The following is a 25,190-nucleotide window of genomic DNA, read 5'->3' on the forward strand; positions in this document are numbered from 1 at the left end:
TTGAACGGAGCATTGTTTCAATCAACGGCAACAACACCCTTTAGGAATAAATGCAATAATTAATTTGGAACGAACACTCCCATTCCGTGACAAGTCACAAATGATTTGAGAACGAGAAAAAAAACAACACACACACACAGTGCCCAAAACTTACAGCACCTCAACTTAGATGTCAGGTTTACCGGAGCACTGTTTCACCAACAGCTGGCGTTACATGTGACGTGTGTATACGTTGGCCCTGTTGCACACAGAGCTGACCTATCCACGCCTCCAATGCGAGTTGGAAAGCGGTAGAACAAAAAACCAATCATTTTGCGCAGCGAATCGCGGACGGAGTCTGGCTCGGCCACACGAGAGATGTATAACCAGCTTGGAATCTCCCGTTCTCGGCGCGAGACGTCCCCCACCGCCCAAGTAGAGCCATCGAACAGCTGACAGCTTCTGTAATATCAAGCAGCAGCGTCGTCGTCGTTGCATCGATCCCAGCGAGATCCCGCGAGATTCGTTATCGATTGCGCTGCGATGCAATGAGGCATTGTGGGGGGTGGGGGGGAGGTTGGAGCAAGGTCAGGCGAGCTCAATAGGCCATTTGTTTAACGGTGTCACAAACCGCACTGCAGATGAGACTCAGAAAAAACGCCTCGAGTTTTTGGCTGCTTGAACAAATTCTACTGGGGGGGTGGGGGTGTGGGACGACGACTTAGTGTTTTACAAGTTATTTTATTTTGTATTTTTCGTGGTGATCGAGAGAGAGAGAGACTGCTGCTGTATTCAGTAAAGGTTTGATTTGCATTTGATTTCCCTCCGAAGTTACTGATGCGGCCTGACGACATCGCCTCTCCACTGGGATCTCTTCGCAACACGTGGCGCACAACCACGTGTCAGACTGACGGCTCCGGAAGATGACATCACGTAGCCTGCTCCCTGACACCACGTGACATGCGGCCTTATTCATCCACCCTTGGAAAACAACGGGACTATATAGGTCGCTTGGCTATCTTCGCTATATACCAAGGCCGTAGCCATGGAGTCAACATTGGGGGGGACCAAATATTCCAGGGGATCTGCCCCCCCCCCCAGAAAAAAAATGTAAATTTGAAAACTCATTTCCTGCCATTTCCTGCCTAAAATATTACAAAAATTCACTAACACGTTGCATGGACTTTTTATTTATTTTTTACAATAATGTCCAATAGTGTATTGTATTATATTGCTCTGTTTTTTTTAACCTTTTCTTGTTTCATTGCAAGTAATGGCAAACATCAGGGATTAATAAAGTACAACCATAACCACAATCATATGAACAGAAATCTATTTTATAGCAATATATTGGGGGGGGGGGGGGGACATTTTGAGCATCTTTGAATATTGGGGGGGGATAATTACGGCCTTGCTATATACACAACTGTATCGAAGTGCGCCTGCGGGCAGCTGAATACGCACGCAGCCTACCGTGCAGATCGGATGTGTCGCTAAATTAAACTTGTAACGTATGGATTGCGTGCTCTTTGCGAATGATGCCGAACGGGTTCTCGTCCGAGACCAGGACTGACGTTCGTGACGAGAGGAACTAGCCGACACCGGTAAATTCGCTCAAGCTGTTCCAACTGGCCTCAATGCACGCACCTGTACGTTTAACTTCTTTCGCACCGTACGTAGCCATGCAATTTACTTGCTACACGCCAAATCCTGGCGGAAGCAGCTCCAACTACAGAGAGAGATACATCTGTATCTGGACTCTAAGGGGCCGTCCATAAATGACGTCACGCGATTTTGGACGATTTTTTACCCACACCCCCCCTCGTCACACGGCGTCACAAAAAGTCAGACCCCCCCCTCAAATATGACGTCACAAAGCTCTGCCCCTCCCCCTCCCAAATAAACATGTTTCAAATCGCTTTAAACTATTGTCATTGAAGTGCGTATTTAATGTGGCGCTGCACTCTGATGTTGTAGGAGAAAACATTTATTAAAAAGTCTATTTAATTAAGTAGAACGTGTTGTCTGTATTTATTTAAAGTTGATCATTTTGATGTGACGTCACATTTCTCAACCCCCCCGCCCACTCGTCACAGATCGTCACAAATGTCTGACCCCCCCCCCCCAGGTGCGTGACGTCATTTATGGACGGCCCCTAAGAGCATTTGGCCTACTCTTCCACGCTGTCCAGAAGTCGACCCGACCATCACCAAACTGTCGACCGTAGCCCGTGTTGTTTGACTTGCCGAGTGGAGGTTGTAAGATACACCACTTGCCCACTGCTTGAACTGCCGCGCCTGGAGATCGAACGAAACCGCCCGGCGCTCCGCGATGCAAGTGCGCGGTTGTCTGCCAACCGTACCAACCACGGCGGCCACGTTGGAAGCACATCCATGCAAACAACAACAACAAAACACACAAGCGGCGTGGCTATGAATAAGCCACGGCTCTCAGTGGCAAGAAGCAGCAGCAGCAACAACAGAAGCGGCTACGAGAGTAGGAGGCGCTTTGCAAGTCTTGGGGGGGGAGGGAGGAGGAGTGTGGGGGGTGGTGGTGGTGGGGGGGGTACGGAGCACAGCGGAGGGAGGCAGTCGCCCCGGTAACGGGAGAACCACCAGCGAGCAGCCCTTGGTAACCGGGGAACCAAGAAACCCAAAAATAACCACGACGGATGAAGCTGGAGCCACGCGTAAGCCCGGAACGCTTTTGCCATCCGCCGGGCCCCCAGGGAGTTATCGCACCATTCGTGTGTCGTGGGGGGTGGGGGGGGGGCAGAGACAGCATCTATCGAGCCGGGGGGGGTGGTGGGGCGTTGGCGATGCTGATGATGGTGGCGGTGCCGATGATGATGATCTCCGCGCGCATCGCTCTGCCGTGAAGGAGCCAGCGAGCGCGCTACGTTGCATCGTCCGCGGAGGGAGAAGAGGAGGAGGAGAGAGGGGGGGGGAGACGAAGAGATTTTCCTGTCGCCCGCCAAGCCGCTTCCCCGACGGCATGGACACAGCGTGAGAGGAGGAGGAGGAGGAGGCATCCACGCTGTGTTGATTCGCCGGTGTTTCCCATCGCGTCGTCTTCGCCGGCGTCCGTCCGTCGTCGTCAAAGCGAGGCTCGCTGCGACGGGCGATGGAGCGCGCGCAGCGCACGAGGTGCCCACATCCCGGACACGCAGCACGCGCGCGCGCACACACACACACAAGGACAAAGGTCCCACTACCCTGTATAGCCTGCACGGACTTTTCGGGGCAAGTGCTGTTAGCGAGCACCTACCAGGGCAGGCACGGCGCGCGCGAGGGTGGGTGGAACAACAACGGCCACGCCCGGCCGCCTTTGTCTCCCTAGTGGCCGATGTTTTGTTTATTTATCCCACGCCGCACCATGTACTCGAGGACAAAGACACGCGCAGACACACACACGCGTGCTCCACACACACACAGGCAATGTACATATATGACATTACTGCCCACCGCTGCTGTTATTGTTCGAGCGTCAAGGTCACTCGGTCACGTGCGCGGCGCACTTGCAACGCAGCAGCAGCAAGCAGACAGCCTCGGTTTGTGTCGGAGTTATCATAACGCTGGGTGGGTCAGGCCTTATGGACAGCCCTTCTCCTCCACCACCACCAACCTCGTTCTATCACCCCCCCCCCCTCTTCCATCATTCCCCCAGCTCTCCGCACTCCCCGCCAGCCCAATGTTACCCTGCGAGAGACGCACACAAAGGTCGCGTTCCGGCTGCTCGGTGATTCTCATCACGTGCCGTGCGCTCTCCCCGTCAGTGTTTGGGCGGCTGTCCGCGTGCTCCAGCCGCGCCTTTGGTCGATGTGTGCATATGTGCCATGGATAAGTGCCATGTGCCCGACACGTCGATTCGCGTACCTATATCCTTGTTACAGCAACAGTGTTTTACACCATTGGTACCTCATTTGCCAGTACAAAATATGATAATTGGTTTTTTACCCTTTTATCTGGCAACAAAACTAACACCTTTTTTTTACGAGGAGTCATGTTTGCATAGACATCTAGTCCAACCCATGTGAGACTAGGCTCTAAGGAAAGCTGTCTCGGGTGTGGACCAATCAACTTGAAGGACAGTGCATACATTATCAGAGTTGTGTTTTTTGTTTTCATTATGACTGCAGGTATTGTGGTCTATGCAAACATGACTCCTCGTAAAAAAGGTGTCAGTTTTGCTGCCAGATAGAAGGGTAAAAAACCAATTAGCAACAGTGTTGTTGACGGACGTGGTGAAGTTGTTGTTGTTATTGTGGGGTTGTTGCACCACTGCCAACCGAATGGTGTGTACCAATGCGCTGCACATTCCCTTTGCCAATCCACGGCTCTGACGGAGTTGTTCAACCATACTTCACCACGCCGGTCAGTGCGTGTCGCAGCAGTACACGTGGTCGCACAGGAGCGCAGTGTTACTGCACTGCCTTCTTTCGTGGACAGCGTGACGTTAGCTAACGTTGGCTGTGAGTGAGTTGTTTATCCCAAATATCGTGTTGGTGGTGGTGATGATGATGGAGTGTTGTGATGCCGATGAGGGTGATAATGATGATGGATGCTCAAAATTGTCAGAATGTCAATATTTTAAAAAGAAACGCATTTGGAAGAGCGAGCTATCAATCCTACACACACGCAGCAGCAGCAGCCCTCTGGGAACCACCAGCGAGCACTCTAACAAAGCATTTGTACAACAGAGCCCTTTAGAACTCACACAGCTTTAGCACACGACGCATAACGCTTGCTCGCGTTGCAAGGACGGTCCCTCCTGATCGTTCGCTCAGCACTGAAGAGCCGCCCTCACTGGATGATTCAGTGGAACTTTGCAAAGTGCCCTCAGAGTTGGCAACGCACCAAGTGTGTCGTCACAAGTGGCGTGCATGAGGCAACAGCGGAGACTGATGGCTGTGCCACACCGATGAGCCTCAACGAGGGCAAAACCGGTGCGCGGTTGTTTCACCCCATCCTGCTTGGGTTGGCCTCATTTATTTGTATATATTTTTTAACTCGTTCAGTTCAAGTTTTTTTTTGTTACATTTGTGTAACCAGAGTAAGAGCTCAAGAAACCAGGATAGTCTCATTTGCGAGAGTGACCCGGGTCATTGGTCTGCCAGTAGGTGGTACGGTGATTACTGCTGCTGCTGCATGTGATGCTAATTGAGCAATTTTGCGGTGTAAATTTTCGAATGTTGGCAAATGTGGACCCTGAGGCCAGCAACACACCGGCCTGCTCTTGTGAATGACATCGGGTTTATGTGTTTTTTTTACACAAACACAGACGCCACGCAGTGCTCTCGTGGGGATTAACCGGGGCGGCCGCTGCATTTCTAACCGTGAACTTCTGCAAGAAGCTGCTGCTACCACTGGGCCGTGTGCCACCGCCCTAGAGATGGTGACCTGAAAAATAATAATAAATCATAATAATGACGACACCGGCATGCGTTCAGCTCTTGAGATGGTGGTCTAGACAAGGCTGAGAGCATTGTCCGTGCCACAGTGGCGATCACTTCATTGTGCGAGGCATGACGGTAGCTGGGCCTTCCTGCTGTCTGTGAGCAGCGCACTCCTGCGTGCATTTGTTTCAAGCCTGCACGTATCGTTCTCACGTTGTGTTGTTGTTTCACATCGCTTACAGGCAGTGTTAGATCTAACGAACTAATCTAGATTTGAAGCTTTCGTGACTGCAGGGATCCATACTCTTTGGTTCTTTCGGTAAAGTCACGTAGGTAGAAATAAAATAAAATAAAACAAATCACTGTGATTTGTTTTCTTTTATTTCTAATTAACTAACTTAAATTTTTATTTTATTTTACTAGGTAAGGCCCACTGAGCTATGCAGTTCTTTTTCAGAAACGACCTGGCCACAAATGATAGCTCAACGAAGCGGCGTATCGCGTGCAAATGTACAGCAGCCAAATACCCTAAACGCGCGATGTTGTTTCTAAATGTGGAGGAAAAAAAGACCGGAGGACCCGGAGAAAAATCCATGCGACCACGGTGACAGAGACACGCAAACTCCAAACGTGCAGCAGGCGTCAGGGTCGGGATCGAACCCACGATCTCCTGTAAACCACCCAGCCCCAACGTCACGCCACCATGGCGCCGTCTGAAGTGCCCATAACCACACCTGCCCATAAGGAGGGTCTGTCATAAGCCAGCGATTTTACGGTGAGCTACACAATGGGTGGACACTTAAGATAGGCCACTTTGAGTGACATCGTCAGTGGCCAGTACTCAGTGAGGAGCACTTCCAACCATTAACTGGAACCCAAGTGATATGTCGATAACCAAGCGTGCGTGTGTGGCACGCTTATTTTGTTTCCACTGGGCACTCGCTGCCGCTGCAATGCCCGATGCGTTTCTCGTCAGTCACGGGAAGCTATTGAATGTGTTTAATGTCGCTCGCCACGAGAGCACCGTGCTGAAAATCAGGCCTTTGTCCGTCATATATATATATACAAAGATCCCCCGTGTAGCCTTAACAGACGGTAGGGGCAAGTGCTCCATCTCCTTGGTGGAATGCCTCTCGGACGCGTTCCATTCCTCGGCTGCCACTCCATCACCACTCTTGACCACTGTCCTGTCCGAAGCCCCGCTATCCCTTCGTACCAGTTTGAATCGCATAGCGAAATGATGGATCTCATGCAACGATTTCTTGATCGATGAAAACAAAAACTGCCGGCAAGAACTTTGTTTGGGTACATTAACATTACCCTAACTGAACACCCGCGTGCAATCTTCTTGGTTCTTTCGGTAAAGTCACGTAGAAGGGAAATAATAAAATAATAAAAATTAAACATATTAAAATACAATTCTCACGACGTTTCGGCCACAACGCAAGCAGCCGTCCTCAGGTGAAAAACAGGTATGTTGGAAAGACAGCGTCATTCAGACGCTGTCTTTCCGACAGACCTTCACACACCATACACATGCACCATACAAACACACGCCATACACACGCACCAGACAGACACACACCATACACATGCACCATACAACGCACCATAAATGCATCATACACATGCACCATATATGCACCCTACAAACGCACACCATACACATGCACCATACAACGCACCATAAATGCACCATGCACACGCACCATACACAAACCCTTGAACGCACCCTTCAAAATAGGCCCTCCGATTTGGTAAAATGACCTCCAACTTTTTTGTTTGCATTACATTTCACTTGCGAGTTTACGGCTATGTACAGCATGCGTATCTGGCACGCTGTTTGTTGGACTTAAACAAGCTGCCTCTGGGGGGGGGGGGGGTGGTGGTGGTGGGGGAGACTTTCCGGAAAGTGCAAGTCAGGTGTTGTTGCACCCACGTGCTAGCTATAAAACATAGGGGTGGGTGGGAGGGGAGTTTCAAAGAATGTTTCATAGTCTCAGGAGATGACCGCATGCTTTGCTTCGGGGCTGTAGTGTTTCATTTAGGGTTGTAAAAAACGAAAAGGGGGAAGGGGATGGAGAAAAAAGAATGACGTTGAATATTGTTGGGGTTTATTTTTTAATTGTTTCTTTAAAAAAAAGAAGAAGTTATTTGCATCGGATTGCACCACGTCTAACCACGAACCCGCAATGCGCCCTCTTCAAACAGAAAAAAATGCAGTTGGCCCAATAAATGTAAAATCACGGACCAAAAACAAAACATTCGGAAAACATTTTCTTTCTTGCCAAATGCGTGCTGTTGAGTGAGAAGAGGGATAGGACATTTATATTTTGTTAAACGTCTACGCCCATTGTTTAGGCGACTCCTGAGCAACATCTGACCAGCAACCGAATAAAAGTTAACTATTTTATTTTTCTTCTTGGTTCTTTCGGTCAAGTCACGTAGAAGGGAAGTAATAAAATAATAAAAATAAAACATAATAAAATAATTCTCACGACGTATCGGCCACAACGCAAGCGGCCGTCCTCAGGTGAAGAATGCTGCTTGCGTTGTGGCCGAAACGTCGTGAAAATAATTTTATTATGTTTTATTTTTATTATTTTATTACTTCCCTTCTACGTGACTTTACCGAAATAACCAAGAAGATGGATCCCTGCTGTCACAAAAGCTTTAAATCGAAATTTATTTTCTTTTTATCGGGAAAAAGCCCGCCTGAGCTATTAGCTGGCCACATATGGTGGCTACATGGCGGCTCAAGTGGCTTCCGTTGCCTTCATACGTGGGAATTTATAGCAGCACTCAACAAAACCGAAACGCATGTTTTCGAAATGCGGAGGGCAAAACCGGAGGACGCAACGAAAAATCCACGCGACCACCACAATATACTCGACAAGCGATCTAAATGCTGTTCTTTGGGTCTTTCGGTAAAGCCACATAGATAGAAAAAAAACAATATCGTCATCCTCTTGTTTCACCTGATGACGATTGCTTGTGTTGCGATCGAAACGTCGTGATATTGTTAAAATATTGATGTTCACTATTCATTTTTTTTCTAAAATCATGTTGGGTCAGGCAAGTGGGCAGGGGTAGAGGGATACTCGGTTGAAAGAACATTCAACGAGGGGGTCACAGTCGCCCAAACAGGTTGAGAACCACTGGCTTAATCCCCTCCCCCTCCCACTCCGCGCAAGAAGAACGCAGAAGCGTGGTCACCACATCCACGCCTCTATGTAAGGAACGAAACAGGTGGACTTCTGCACAAATCCGGCTGTCGCCTGATGAAGCTGGTTGTAATTACTGGCGAAACGTCGTACTCGGATTGTAAATGTTGTGGCTTGGCTCTCCAACACACCGGTTAGTGCTGTACTAGTATACTACACTATACAATGCACTATACACTACTATACACTACACTATACACTACACTATACACTACACTACACACTACACTACAATACACTACACTATACACTACACTACACACTATTGCTATACTAGTGACGAATTGGCTACGTTCTGTTTACGTGACAAACCTTACTGGCTGTGTCGGGTGGTGGCGGGTTTTAACGACACATTTATATATTTACGCGATCTAACCCAAAAAGCTCTATTATGGATGATATTGGTCGCGAAAGCCTACGTGTAAAACTAAGATTGACAAAGAGTTTGAGTTTAGCCGGTTGCCTGGCTATAGATGTACGTATGTTGAACTCTTTGTTACCGCACGCAGCCAACGTGCGGGATATTACGGGAGATCTGTGGTGCTGGGCACAGCAGCAACACACGAGGGGTGATTCGCAATACCCCTAAATCAGAAACGTCATAAAAAAACACAATATCGATAAAAACAATTTCTGTTGGGTTAAATCGCGGATATATCTGTCGTTAATTTAGTCAGGTTTGTCACGTCAACGAAAGTTGCCAATTCGTTTCTACCTCGGCAGACCGTCGTGTTGAAGAATAAACCCACGACATTTACAATTTGAGTCGGATGTCGGGTGGTGCCGAGTTTAATGACACATTTATATCTACGCGATCTCACCCAAAATAAAAAAAAAACCTTTATCGTTGATAATATTGGTCGCGACAGTCTACCTACGTGTTCATTCAACATCGAGCTTCGTCAAGAAATGAACCGGAGACCGAATGCATAAGTGGCAACGTGGGTTTCATTTGTGCCTTCGAGACGAAAAGCCAGCACGTGGGCGAGGTGGCAGGGTGAGAGTTAGCGTCCCATCGGAGGACGCGCAGTGTTGTGATGAAGTCACCGCACCCCAGGGCACGGCATTATCACAAACCCCGATGACCTTTGCACCCTGCGCTGTGGAGATATCTTCACAGGATGGGGGAGCAGGGGGGGGGGAGGTGAAGAGGTAACGGCTGGAGGGAGGGGGGAGAGGCGTCGACCGCAACAGAGGACGCGTGTTTTCCGACATTCGCTAAGGGCAACAAAGATCCCCGTGTAGCCTTGAGAGACTTCTGGGGAAAGTGCTGTGAGCGAGTAGCACCGATGCAGGCTGGGATGGCACACGCCGGGGGGCGGGGTAGTGGGTGGCCTGCACCGGGTACCCATTTGAGGCTGAGCCCACCTAGGGGAGGCCCAGGACCGCTTCAGATATTCGTCACTGGTTAGCGCAGCGATAACCGCGACGACACATGCCGCTCCCCACTAAGGGCTACAAAGACAAAGATCCCCCGTGTAGCCTGTAACAGACTAACGCGTAGGCTTTCGCGACCAGTATTATGCATAATTCAGGTATTTGGGTTAGATCGCGTTATTATAATCGCCCGAAGATGCTGGATGTAATTACCAGCGAAACGTCGTACTACTCAATTCTAAATGTCGTGGATGCACTCTTCAAACACACCGGTGGGCTGAAGAAGTAACTAATTGCCGTTTTATTAGCGTGACACATTTTTTTACTGATTGGCCGTGTCGGGTCGCGGAGGGTTGCGACACATTGATAATAACGCGATTTAACCCAAAGAACCTTTATTATAATAACTGTAACAGACTGCTGGGGGATAAGTGCTGTTTCAGAGTAGCACCTATGAAGGCCGGCACGGCACACGAGCGGGTGGGGTGGCCTGCACCACGCCCGACATCAACAACCCGGCCTCCTCTGGCGTGCTTTCTCCTTCCAGCCCATTGCGCGCTGACGCATTATCATCATCATCAGCAGCAGCAAGAGAAAGCGCAGTAAAGCGCAACATACACAGACACACAAGCGTGTGCGTGTGTGCGCGCGTGCGTCTCTATGTGTGCGCTATCTCGAATGCGCAGGAAATGACCGTACTGTGGCCATCGTTTCCATGGTACAAAGCAACAAACACACAGCCGCCGCGCTTTCATGGCACCGAGTCCAAAGGCTTGCCTTGCGCTCCACGTGTCCCATCCCACCACACACTTTCCCCACCCTCCCCACCCCCCTTAGTCGTGCTACGCACCACGTGGGATTCTCCGTCGGCCGCCTCATCGCAAGCTTCGGTGTCAAAGACCACTCATATGCGGATGACACTATTCCTTTCACCGCCATCAATTCCCCCCAATGCGACTGGATTTGAGAGGCTCTCGGAATGCACCACTGCCCTGCAACAGTGACTCTCCACACACAACCTTGCCCTCAATCCTTCAAAGTCAGTGGCCATCGTGTTAGGTACCACGCAACGTCTCAACTCATCCGCGCTCTCAACACACATACACATCTTTGGTCACAGCATCAGGTTCACCGATCAGTTCAGCTATCTCGGTGTCATCCTTGATTCAACTTCATCCTTCGACCGCCAAACCAATCTAATCATAAATTCCTGTAACTTTCACCTAAAGGCTCTCAGACACCTACGCCCTCTCATCTCCACTGACACTGCCAACATATTGGCATGTGGCATAGTTGGGTCTTCGTCCTAGTCTGGTCCTCCTCTGGAAACCTCAAAATCTTCAAAGACTTCAAAACAACCTGGCACGCGTCGTCATTGGCCGCACTCATCCCCGGCTCGACTCACTCGCCTCTCTCCGTGCCCTCAACTGGCTACCCATCGCCAGTAGGGTCACATACAAGATCGTCTGCCTCTGCTATCGTGCCTTCACATCTGCCTGCCCCCGTACTCTCTCTTCACTATTGACGACTAGCAGCGCAGCACACGGCAGATGCCTGCGCAGTGCGACTCACGACCCCCTCTCGATACCAAGATCCAGGACGGTCACGGCTAAGCGCCGCTCCTCGGTGGCTGCCCCCAACATTCTGGAACGCCGTCTATCCCCTCTGCACATTCGCAGCATCACCGCAATCGCCTCCTTCAAGAGACACTTAAAAACTCACCTCTATAACCACGTGCTTTCGAGCGACTCTGAGCTTGGCTCCGCGCCTCTGAGTTGCGGCCGTTACGTCCACAAATTTGCGCACGTTATAGATTGCATTGTTATTATGGCTCTGCCCATTTTTTTTGTAAAAAACAACAACCGTTCAACATTTCAAGGGGCCGCAATGTAACGTGAATGCAGAGAACGGAGGTCCTTCATATATAAGGTCACAAAACAGTCCTGAATGAGACACAGGTTGCTGACAGAGGACATCCATGGTAAACTGGATTTCCATAGTAAACTGGACTTCCATGGTAAACTGGACTCCCACGGTGAACTGGACTTCCATGGTAAACTGGACTTCCATGATAAATTGGATTTCCATTGTGAACTAGACTCCCATGGTGAACTGGACTCCCATGGTGAATTGGATTTCCATGGTAAACTGGACTTCCATGGTGAATTGCACTCCCATGGTCAGGGGTCGGCAACCAACAGAACGAGAAGAGCCATTTTTTTGGAATTTGGCAAAAAAACCTCACTCTTGTAAGGGCCGCAATGCAACGTTAATACGCGATGGTGGTCCCTTAATCAAAAAACGTCACGAAGCAGTTCCATAGAAAGAGCCGCGTGCTGCTCCAGAGACGGGGGTTGCTGACCCCCATGCATGATGCGCTTATGGGGAACACTTAAGATTAAAATATGAGCAGTACTCCATTCTATCTCCACACCTAAATCAATACATGTGTAGTGACTGACTCAGAGACACTAGGAGTAGGAGGCACTCTACTTATTAACAGCCTTCACAGTCCACACAAAGCAACCACAGCTCCCAGTCAGCACAGCTGGCAGGCTGCCTGACTGACGACGCCGAGAAGACGCAGACGGAGACTCCAGCAGCACGACGAGGGGATCCCGCTCCAGGCGACAGCCCCGAGCTCCCGCTCGGGGTCCCCTTTTATCCTCCCAGCGTGGCCTCGCTCCGCCCCGGCCACGCCCCCTTTCTAGAACCTACTAGCGGGTTCCCGGGCTTCCCCCACGTGACCCCTCTGTAATCTTTCCCCTACATCCCTCTCTCTGGTTTATCACGTGACCTGCTGACAGACAGGGCTGCTGCAACTGCAGATCCCCTTCTCTGCCAGCAACCAGTGCTGTGCTACGTAGTGCGAACCGGAACAAGGGAGATGTGAGGCTACCGCCAACCCAGTCGGTTGCTCCGTTCGCTTAACTCCAGTGGAGGTACGAGGCGTAAGCTAATTAAGTACATATTTACGGCCCAAAGTAGCTCAAGACGTTTCCTGGATTCGTGAATGAGAGATAGAGGTTCTCCAAAAATCTGATCAAATTCGGACCATAATGAACATGGGAAGCTCATAATTCTAATAACACTGCAACATTTTATCTGGGTGGAGTTTTGTTTATCACGACTGGCAAATGCAGGCCCAAAATGCTCACCGTCCAGCAACGAACATCACTATCAAAGTTGTAATAGACAGGAGTTAATCCGTTTTCTTGAATCGAGCAAAGGCTTGTCATGCGAACTTGGGTGAAAGAGGCGACGATGGGAGGGGATTCCAAAGTCGACCAGCGCGAGCGATGCAGCAGAGGTCTTGATCTTGATTTGAAGTTTTCGTGACTGCAGGAATCCATAACCTTTGGTTCTTTTGGTAAAGTCACGTAGATATAGAATAAAATAAATCACGACGTTTCGGGCGCAACACAAGCGTCCCTCATCAGGTGTCAAAGCATGGTCTGCTCCTGAGGCAGTACTGTGTTGAAAGGTTTGAAATGGGTGTAGCCCAAGGGTCATAAAGAAGTGGCCGGGGCTAGCGATGTTAATGTGAGAAATTAGCACGTATCTGTAAGATAGGAGAGCGGCCTCCTCGACGAGGTCTTGTGACCTGCAGCGTGGTGATTGACCTCGGTGTCGGAGTCCAGTCGGTCTGGTAGACCAAGTCCTCGGCGTGCGTGGAGGAATCAACGTTTGAAACTCACAGGAACAGCAAGCCACGGGAGTAGCCAGAGCAGAGTGACAAGGGGAGGCGACTCCCTAATAGAGGTTTTTTTTGGGGGGTTCATTCGCGTAAATACAAATGCGTCGTGAAACCCGCCAGCACCCGACACAGCCAATTAGCGAGGTTTGTCCGTTAAACAAAACGTGCCAATTAGTTAGTAGTCCAGCACACCGGTGTGTTGGAGAGTCAACACGCGACATTAACAATTCGAGCACGATTGTAATTACGGGCGAAACGTCGCACTCGAATCGTTAATGTTGTGGCTTGTCTCTCCAACACACGGGTGGTGCTGTGCTAGTCACGAATTGGCCACGTTCTGTTTACGCGACAACCCTTACTAGTTGGCTGGCGGCGGGTTTAATGACGCATTCATATTTACGCGATTTAACCCAAAAAAAAAACCTTTTATGGATAATATCGATCGCGAATGCCTAACTACTACTACCACGTGTTACAAAGGAGGTGACTGACCGCCAGTAATTCCCGGCATCTCTGGTGAGCACCGTTGGTTATTGGGGTGCCCCAATGGGTTGTCACCACGACCACTAAACTCCCTCCGCCCGCCGCCCCCTCCAGCCACTCGCAACGGCTTGGACTTTCTTCCTCCTCATCCAGCAACCCTCGACCAAGAAAATGAAATTTCACGCCACGGGCGAGTGACGGTGGCCCTCCGTAACGAGCTGCGAATATGAAAAAAAAAAATTGGATCACGTGACCAGGGTTAGACTACCGCGTCGAGATGTCGATGCTAGTGCCGCTCGCATGAAAAGGTTCCCTCTGTGGCGGGGCCGTTGTTTGGTTTACACTCGTGCCAAAAAAACTTACATTTTTCCACACTTTCAAATCAGTTTGGTGTTTGCAAACATTTGACGAAAAGGTTTCCTTAAAAAAGAAAAGGCTCAATGTTGCGTTAATGTCGCAAAGAAATGTTTTTTTTTTTTGCACGTCATGCCCAATTACACGCATGCTTGTGTTTAATATGTCACTCGCAAAACGTCGATAGTTTATTTTCTCTCTCGAGAATTTTCCCCTTGTTGTGCTGTTGGAATGTATAGCCTCGTAGACTCAGCGTATTGTACACTAACGAACCACACATTAGAAATGTATATTCAGTGGTGAATACGCACGCCATATGTTCACACACACAGACACGAGTGTAGCTTATACACGCACGCATTTTCGTATGCATTGTGCGTACCATCTACGCTTTGTGCAACACCTAACAATGCGCTTGTATTCAGATAATTAAGCATGTGGGCATGTTGAACTTCTTTCGCATCGTATGTAGCCAACCACGCCAATCGGAGGTGCGGGAATATACGTGCATATTCCCGTACGGTCCGAGAGAAGTGGACCATTGGCTCACGTCTGGCCATGGCTAATGTCAGTGACAGGCGATATGTAAACTCATCCTGCCCACCCATAACTCACCAACTCAATTCCCACCCCACCACCCACCCCACCCCACCCATCCTACGTCTGACACAGAATTGGTGGTGGGTTTCGTCCAGGAGTAGATTGGCAAAGGGCTGCAAATAAAAAAAAACCGTATCATTATTGCAGCGTTCATGATTCATTATGAAACCTTAACTACGTCGATAATGTTTAGAAAGTTTAACACGTAGGCTGTCGCGACCAACACAGCCAATTAGTAAGGTAATTACCGGCGAAGCATTGTACTCGAATTGTAAATGTTGTGGGTTTACTCTCCAACACACCGGTGTGCTGAACTAGTAACGAATTGGCATATTTTGTTTACGTGAGTAACTTTACTAATTGGCTGTGTCGGGTGATGGTGGGTTTGACGACACTGATATTCACGCAATCCAACCCAAAAACCTCTATTGTGGAGTTTCATCGAAAACATACACGGTATTTGGCCCAGGAAAACACATATAAAGTGACTTAATTCATGCAAAGTAAAATGCATGGGGCTGCTTTGTGGGTTGAGAGCGAGAGGGCATCATAAAGACACCTGGAATGTTTTCTTTTCGGAAAGTCACTCCATCAATGAGCGCCTGCTCGAAAACAAACACAAACTTCCAATACAAATAGTGCTGATTGCGGCGCTCTGTAGCGCAAGGGGAACAGCCCGTTTCCATCAACTTCAAAACCACTGCTGCGCCGTGTTTCATTAATATTATTACTGTAACTGCTCATCATCGTCATCGCCTTCGTCATCTGGTTAACGTAAAGAAGCAGATTTTTCTCATTTGCGTTGCCAAGTTTTTCCTCGCGGCAGTTTGGCCTCGTCTCAAGAGTTTGAATTTTTACTCTCGTTCTGAGATTTGGTGCGGCCGCTAGTCTCTCTGCGCGATGACCACCACCATCATCACCACGTGACTTTTCTTTCGTGTTGTGCGCGGTGCATTTAGCGCCACAGCGCATGGATTTATAGCGTTTATTTGGTTTGCTGGTGACTGTGTATTTCATATTGGAATCGCCTCCAGTGCTTTTGCTGCCGGCGGCAATACAAGTTGTTTAAAAGTCAAAAGTCTATATATTTAAAAGGGGGGAGCGTCCACAGGTGCCGTTTGGTAAGAGCTGTTGTGTTTCTCAAGATTCTTGGGATTTGTAGAACTGCATCTCCCCCCGCCCCTGTCCACCCACCCAGCAGCCACCATCGTGGTTGCTGGTGACCTCACCGTTTCTGAAGTCGACTTAATATCCACAGTCACTTCTGACGGAGCTATCTTCACGGACAAACAAACACGCGCGGGGCTAATGGACCAAATGTTTACGCCTCTTGGCAGTGCGTGGCCCGGAGAAAGTCATCGCGAGTGTCTTGCGAGCGCTGGCGAAGTTGCCCGCTTCCAGTCGGCGTAGGCGACGCGCCGTTTCTCTGGGAATTATTGTATTACTGAATCATTGTATTACTGAAATATTGTATTACTGAATTATTATTATTACTGAATTATTGTATTACTGAATTATTATTACTGAATTATTATTACTGAATTATTATTATTATTACTGAATTATTAGTATTACTGGTAGGTTCAAGAAGGGTAAATTGTTTCGAATTCGGTATATATATAAAAATACAAAAAAAACTCAAGATTTCAAGAACAAGCTCGCGGCGAATAACGTCACCAAGCAGTGTCTGAAAGAGCCGCAGGTTTTCCGACCCCTGATCTAGAATAGTTCCAGCTTCTTCAGTTAAGGGCTACACGGGCGACCTTTGTCTTTGCCTGGCCCGCCGTGCGCGTCTCTGTGAGTGGAACGGTCCCGCAAACTGAGCCGGCTGTGAGCCAGACGGGCGACTGCCTGCCGCTCGAACTCGTCAATCTGCCACTGAACCCGACACCCGCGCTGAGCTGCACGTGGGTGACCTGGACGGGGCAAATGTATTGCGGGGCGGGAGGCAGCAGTAAGTCAGGTCGGACAATTACGCGTAATGGAACGGACGATTCATGAAATCAAAGGCTGCGATGCGAGTTTGCAAAAGGGGTGATATTTTATCGGGCGCGCCGTGTGCGTATTGTGCATTTTCGAAACGGACGTTGGTAACGCATATTGCTATATTTTATCATTATGGAAAGTGTTGAACGATCTTACAAGTATAATTTAAAGTACTTATTTTTTATAGCAAGTGTAATGTAAAACTTTAAACGTGGTAATAAACGCGTATGAATTCATTATTTAAAAAGAGACTTTTTATTATTATTCTAGAAATGTTCAGAACTTCGTGACAGGATGACAGCTTGACCACGCTGTCTTTCGCGGAGGTATTTTTGGCCATACTTCGCCACTCTGGTCAACGCAGATTGGTGAATGGGATTTGTCCCAAGGCTGGTGCAGACGTCACTGGCCACCGCTGCTCGTTGGGACCGAGCGTCAAAGTCAGGCCACTGGGTTCCTGACACGAAGCGCAGGATCGCACCCCCAGCGATAATCTACACCACGTTTATAATGTAGCAAGCCGGTTTAATTCAATGACAAGAATAATAAATCACCACCCATTGTCAACCCACTGTTGGATGAAGGCCTCTCCACGCCGTATTGATCGTGGGGCTTGTTTTGACCAATTGCAATCGATTAAAACAATTGATCCATGTTACCTTGATCGCCACGGTGGCTGGGAGATGTTAACTACCTCGCCTGGTCTACAGGAGGTCGTGGGTTCGATCCCGACCCTGACGCCTGCTGTATATTTCGAGTTTCCATGTATTTCTTTCCCGTGGTCGCGTGGATTTTTCTCCGGGTCCTCCGGTTTTTCCCTCCACGTGTAGAATCAACGTCCATTTAGAGTATATGGCTGCTATAAATTTCCAAGTAATAAGCCATTTCGTTGAGCTATCATTTGTGGTCAGGTAGCTTCTGAAAAAGAGCTGTGTAGCTAAGTGAGACTTACCTGGTAAAATAAAAACAAGTTTACCTTGTAAGGTTCCACCAGCCATGTGTAATCAGATTGGCATTAAAATAAAAACTATTTTTTTTTATCACCACGGCACTTGTGCCATGCTACGTGTACAACGAGAACGATACGCCTATAGCCTTAACAGATTGTTGGGGCAAGTGCTGTTAGCAAGAGGGGGTGGGTGGCCAGCACCACGCTCGGCCACCTTTGTCTCCCTAGTGCGGATATTTACACACCCACACGAGGTACTCATTTTGAGGCTGAGTCGACCTCGGGGAGACCCAGGACCGGTTCATATAATCGTCACCGGTGTTGGCCGTGAGCGGGAATCGAACTCGGGTGGCCGGGTTCGTAGCGCAGCGTAGCGCTCACCGCAGCAACTACCCCCCCCCCCCCCCCCCCCATTTGCGCACGGTCTTACAATTAGGAAGAAGAATATGGTTGTTTAACAAACAAAAAGCTTATTCTTAGGTTTTTGTGTTGCTTCCGAAACGTCGTGATTTTTATTTTATTTTTATTTTACTTTTATTAATTAAAATTTTTTACGTACGTGACTTTACCGAAAAAACCTAAGAATATGAATCCTTGCAGTCACGAAAGCTTCAAATCTAGAAACAAAAAGCTACACGAAACGGTGGTCCCTAAAAACGTAACGGAATTACGGGGAATTAAACTTACGTCCGGGGATGGGGCCGCGCTGCGACCGCTAACAGCTGGGGGGCCCACGGAGCCCCCCCCCCACCCACCCTCCACCCAAGTCGGCAACAACTAAAGGCAACATCTGGGCAAAACGATACAAAAAAGCCCGCCGGTCAGAGAGGCCCGGCACACGCCGTGATCCCACAATGCAGCAGCAGCAGCGGCGGCGGCGGCGGTGGTGGTGGTGGCCCAGCTGAATAAACACGCGCGCAGAAAAATATCGCATCAAATTATCTTCGCGGAGCAGAGGCGATTGTGACATTATTGGGCTCGTTCAGCCTCGGCGCGCGCGCGCGCGCGTGTGTGTGTAATATATGCCGCTCGTGGTCTGCACACATTCCCTTTTGTTACGAAAAAAATAAGAAACATCAGGTAAACCCGATTTGATGTGCAATTTGAGGTATTTTTCGACGGCACCATTAAAGTGTACTATGGAAAGAATGAAAGAGAAAAAAGTTCATAAAGCTCAGTATTATGTGAAATTTTAGAAACGCATGTGCGAGCATGTGCGCGTGTATTTATAGCAGAAGAAAGTGGGGTTAGCACACTTCACTATGAACTCCGTTGCCTGAGTTCGAATCCGGCTCCCGGCCAACAACAGTGACGATCATCTGAAACGGTTCGTGGCCTCCCCTATGTCTACTCAACCTCGAATGAGTAGCTGGTGCGGTGAGTAAACATCGCCACTAGGGAGACGAAGGCGGCCAGGAGTGTGTATTTCTAGCAGAAGAAAGTGTGGTTAGTACACTGCGCTATGAACCCGGCGACCTGAGTTCAATACCCTCACCACAACGGCAGATGGTCATGGGCCCCATCTCACCAAAGGGGGTAAAAATGTGTTGAGAAATAAGTTTAGAAATAAGATCTCTACACATTCTTAACGCACGGTGATCTCAAATCCACTTTTTAAAAAGCGCGTTATGTATGCAACTCGCACTGACGAACGTGGTGAAGTATGGTGAAGCCACCTCACATGAACGACACTGTGTGGAGTGACCTTTATCCAGCAATAGATTGCATCACTTGTTTTTTTATTCTTCTAACACTCCAGCAGAGGACTTTGTAAGTAAGCAAACCCTGGGCCAGTTTCGATCTTCTCGGTCTTCAGTCAGGCTTGCTAAACACTTGCCACTGTGTTGCCAGATTTAGAGCACACGTATTGTTGTAGAACATTGTGGGTGAAATCAAATATAAGCGTAACTCCATTCTGCCTCTCCACATATACAAAGGACGCGTGGTGACCATTGGAACCTCCTTTGCCAGTAGCAAAATATGATAATTGGTTTTTTTACCCCTTTATCTGGCAACAAAACTGACACCATGTGAGACTAGGCTCTAAGGAAAGCTGTCTCGGGTGTGAACCAATCAATTTCAGGGACAGTGCATACATTATCAGAGTTGTGTTTTTTGTTTGCATTCCGACTGCAGGTATTGTGATCAATGCAAACATGACTCCTTGTAAAAAAGGTGTCAGTTTTGTTGCCAGATAAAAGGGTAAAAAACCAATGATCATATTACGCGTGGTGAGTTTGTATTTAAAAATTGAGCAAATTAATTGGTGATTTTCTGCGTTCGTACAAGCACAATTAACAATAAACCCATCATCGATATAAATAACGTTGCCTTAAAGTAAAAATATATAATAAGCAACATATCGGGCAATCATTCTTCAATGGCCTTGTTAAGTGCTATGAAGCAAGACCATTGGCTGAAACGTCACCTATGACAGTATATCTATTTATTTTATGGCAGTGTTGTTGACAAATGCGTTGAGTTAAATGCTTTTAATATATATTTATTAAAAATATTTCATCAGGCTAGCTTCGTGAGCCCAGCGGAGGTTCGACAAGACCGGTATTGAACCCAATTAAACAATTACACAATATCATGGCGGAATGTGGCACTTGCTGGAACACTTTGATTGAAGTCTGCATTGCGAATAATGTCTGGAAACGTCTGCAGGTGCTTGCCGAAAGTACACGTCGAGGCCTCTGCATTGCAAAACAAAGTCTGGAAAGCATTTGGAGGATACACTCAGATCCGGGCCTAACAACGCCACGGCTAATTCCATTTATATTAGTGTCACCAGTGCGCCGGCCTAATTGGAAAAGAACAGCATCTGGTTCGTGACGGGGCAGCGATGTCGGTCAAACTCGGCTCTCTCCCCGACGCTCGTTTTCTCACCCGATGCCAAAACCAAATCACAGCGCCGGGTTCAAGAAACGACGCACGCACGAACACCTTTACAGGGCGAGTGCGCGTGAATTCCTGGCTTACGCGAGCCCCGTTTCTCTTCACAGACAGCCTAAGCCGTTTTCAGCCGGCAAGCGAAAAACAAGAATGGGAACGTGTCAGAGCGCCTATACGGGCGGGTGGAGAGGGGTGTGTGTGTGGGGGGGGGGCGGAGGAGGCATTGATGTTCTTAGGTTTTTTCTGTAAAGTCACGTAGGTAAAAAATTAAAATTAAAATAAATAAAAGTAAAATAAAATAAAATAATAAAAATATTTTTTATTTTTTATTTTATTTTACTTTTATTTATTTTAATTTTTATTTAATAAAAATATTTTTATTTTATTTTACTTTTATTTATTTTAATTTTAATGTTTTACCTACGTGACTTTACAGAAAAAACCTAAGAATATGAATCCTTGCAGTCACGAAAGCTTCAAATCTAGAATTGAGGCATTGATGGTGAAAAGGAGACGTGCGGCGTCGGGGTGATATCGCCGGAGAGAGGAGAGGGAGAACCATCGCACGTGTGGCACGCTCGGACGCGGGCCGCGGCTACTCGGTGGCCGGTGGCTCGCCGACCGCCCCCGGCTCTCGGGCCCGCGCTGAGCGCTCAGGTGTAGGTCGCCACGGAGCAGAGGTCGCAAACGGGTTTTGATTCCTTACTCGTACCCGTACCCGGCCGCACCTGGGTCGCAAATGGGTACCCGTACCCGTACCCGGCCGGGTACAGGTAGCCGTATCCTACCTGTACCCTACCCGAAATGAGTGACAAACGGTTACTCACCAGTGACTCACGGCCTACCCGTACCCGTACCCGGCCGCACCAGGGTCGCAAACGGCTACCCGTACCCGTACCCGGCCGGGTACGGGTAGCCGGGTATCGGGTAGGGTACGGGTATCGGGTACCCGGTTGCGACCTATGCCACGGAGTGCACACGAGCGCTCAGGTGTGTTCCATTTGCGTTGCTTGCTCCTTTTTGGAAATTACCAGCATGAAAGTGTGTTCGGCGTTGACTTTTGGCATTAAATGGTGGGGGGGGGGGGTGGGAGAGGTAAAAAAAACCGACTCTAGCACGACTTAGCGGGAGGGAGAGATCTGACAGGTCTGATGGGAGTAGTGAAGCGGTGATCTATGGGTGTTAATGCAAAAAGCATCTGCTCCAAACATTCGGCTGAGCCTGCTAACCATTACGATTGAGCCCTCCCCGCTCTCTCCCTCGCCCGACGAATGCTGAGCCGCTCGGCCTCGCGTCGTACGAGAAGCCCCGCGGAAGCGGCCCCCGCCGCTTCACGTGCGTTTCGTCATTCATTGACCCGCTCGCTCCGCCGCTCCGATCCGCTCGGTCCACCTGATGCGACGGCCATCCGCACGCCTCCAGCCGGGACTCGTCGTGAATTGCCACATGCGCAGCTCTGCCCGCCGCTGCCGCTGATGCTGCTGCTGCTGCTAGGAGAGTGGGCTGACGCCCGGGCCTCTGGCGGTCGGGACCATTCCCCCCTGGCCGTTTATTAAAACAAAACCCACAAAAAATCTTCGGGTGGCCGCTGCCTGCCCATGCTGCGAGCGACCGAGAGCGCTCGCAAAAAACCTTCGCCCTGCTGCCTGCAAACTCTCTCCTAGGCCTGCCAATGTGGCTCCAATCTGCTCGGGAGGTGCGCGGTTTTTGTGTAATCTTTCCGATTTTATTTATTTATTAATTACTGCCCTCCGCGTTTCACGAGACGCGCAGGGCTAATGTGAGGCACATGCGCAAGGTGGTCCAATCAGAAATTATCCTCTTGAGTGCAGGGCTGCGTTGGACAGTCGGGGGTTGTCACCTGTTCAGGACTTCTTCTTCAGAATCAGAATATTTAGACTGGAGGATTCCGATGAGCAATGAAGCTCTTCTTGACAGATGATCCTTACGGCGGTACCCCGGGGTACCAATTAATACAGAATGGCCGAGGCAATTCAATTCTTTATTTCTGGAACACTTTTTTTTTTCCAGGGGTGTTACTCAACTCCGCGACTGGGTTACCAATCATTCCGAAATCGGTGGTGCCACTCCGCGAAGTCGAAACGCAGCGAGGGCGATTGCGCCGAAACCCTGAACGCTCGCGGTACGCAGCGTAGTGGTGCATCGTGTAAAGCTTCGTCGAGATGAGTCGACTGCCGCGTCGCCGACCATCAACAGACTAAAAATGAATGCATCACGGACATTATGCGAGAGCCGGGGTTACTATGGTACCCCGGGGTACCGCCATAAGGTGCAGATGTCCAGTAGGGGCGGGTCCGCAAGTTACAACAGCAACCGATACAAAAAAAAACGATGGGAGAGCAAAGTAGAGAAAATGGCAAGCAGGTCACTAAATACAAATAAAGAATAAAATGAAAAAATACGTAAGCTCCATTTAAGCTCACTCTTGGGCAATGCTGCAGCAAGAATAAGAACAACCCAACAATCTCAGAGGGGAGTTGTCCTGCGAAATCTATAAATATTCCAGAGGCATTAAATTTGCCGTTGGTTTTTTTTATTGTCCATCGCGTAATAAAACATCACTTGGGGCAATTCATTTGCACGTATTTCACCCCTCTTCCAGTTACTGCGAGATCATTCTGTTCCCCTTCCTCCTCCCTCTTGCTTCTTCCTCCCACGACACGTGTGCCGCCTTGATTTCCACCTCCGAGGTGGCAACCCGAACGCACATTTGCCCTGCAAGCTCGCAGAGAGCACGCGGGGGCGAAACTCCCGTGCGAGAACGCAGCCACAGTCGCAAGGCGCGCGCCACGTGAATATTATATCTGCTACCTTATTGCCGTGGCATGCATATAGCCGGCGGTCTTTTAAAGCGAGGTAACTCGGCACCAGAAATGCCACACTTCCAATTTCCTACCAGCCCCCAGGCTCATTAGAAACTTAAGCCTCTGGTAGAAGTGGGGGGCGAAGGGCTAAAAGCAAAGTTGGAAAGCCAAGAATGTCAGGAAAAATGTATCTGCACGAAACGCATTCGTATCCCGTGTTAATAACGCAGTAGTGCCAATTATTTTGTTCTGCGCGCGCGCGTTAACGCTGTTGCACCGCTTCAAGGGTCAACGTTAAATATTCGTACAATGTCTAATTTCTGTGTTACCAACAGCAACAAAACTCACTCGCTGTGCCATGCGCAAAGACAAAGGCGCGCGCGCGAACACTTTTGTTTTGCATTCTTTCTCTTGCAAGGGTGAACGGCGAAAAATTAAGAATACTAAAATTGGTACCCAGAAGGTCTTGTTACAAACACGGGGTCATTATAGTGCACGGTGAGCACGTGCTACCACGGTGAACACGTGCTGCCACGCTGACCACGTGATACAACGCAAAATAACAGCGCCCGGTAACGCAGCATTACGCGGAGAACACGATCCATTGCAGATTTGGCGAAATGAAGGTCGTTACTAAATACTCATGCATACGCACACACGTAATATGGAAAAGATTATTTTACTTTTAAGGCATGCTCAACGCTACTCAGAGCACTCGAGCCGCCTTATCTTGTAAATGTGCTGGAATCTGTGTGCCATTAGTTATTATATGATGCCATGTGCCGCGGTTGTGCATGTGTGCATGCTCGTGTGTGCGTATGGGGAGTGTTGGCGCTGCACTACGATCCACGTCTCCCGAGTTCGAGTCCAGCTCACGGCCAACAACCAGTGACGATTAGCTTAACCGAGCCTCCCCTAGGTAGACTCAGCCTCAAATGAGTACCTGCTGCGATTTGTAAACATCGCCACTCGGGGAGAAAAAGGCGGGGTCGGCTGTGATTGCTGGCGACTCAGCCACATCGTGTGCCGTGCCGGCCTTCATAGGTGCTCGTCGTCAAACAGCACTTGCCCCAAAAATCCTGTTAAGGCTACACGGGGGATATTTGTCTTCTCGTGTGCGAGTGTGGTTTGCGCGGATGTAATCGCACTTTCTCCGCCGCGCCTGTCTGCGTGCGATCCTGGCACAGGTGCTCGCTCTGGTGGCGTCATCGCCGCTTCGTGATGAATTGCGATCCGTATCACCCACTAGTTTGTGCAACGCGTCCGTGCGGTGGTTGCGGTGGTTGGCGCACCGAGCTCCGCGAAGCCGCTGAATTTGGCTCCAATTGCCAGCCACGGCCAACATGTGGCGAAGTTGCTATATCAATCTGCCCCAAGGCCTTAGGTTCGCTCGGCGTTCAGTGAGTGCCTGGTGCGTTGGGTG

General features: G+C 49.1%; 1 protein-coding gene across 1 annotated transcript in view; it reads left to right on the forward strand.

The window, feature by feature from the left end:
• The first annotated feature begins 2,828 nt into the window (after positions 1-2,828).
• Positions 2,829-25,190, forward strand: part of LOC144717900 (serine/threonine-protein kinase 3-like) — a 30,169-nt gene continuing 7,807 nt past the window's right edge. Inside the window, exon 1 of the mRNA XM_078593681.1 lies at positions 2,829-3,125. Coding sequence (XP_078449807.1) covers positions 3,103-3,125 — 23 coding nt within the window. The 5' untranslated portion in view covers positions 2,829-3,102. The remainder of the gene's footprint in view (positions 3,126-25,190) is intronic.

This window comes from Lampetra planeri, chromosome 4 (assembly GCF_965212315.1).
Source record: "Lampetra planeri chromosome 4, kcLamPlan1.2.h2, whole genome shotgun sequence".
Taxonomy (NCBI): Eukaryota; Metazoa; Chordata; class Hyperoartia; order Petromyzontiformes; family Petromyzontidae; genus Lampetra; species Lampetra planeri.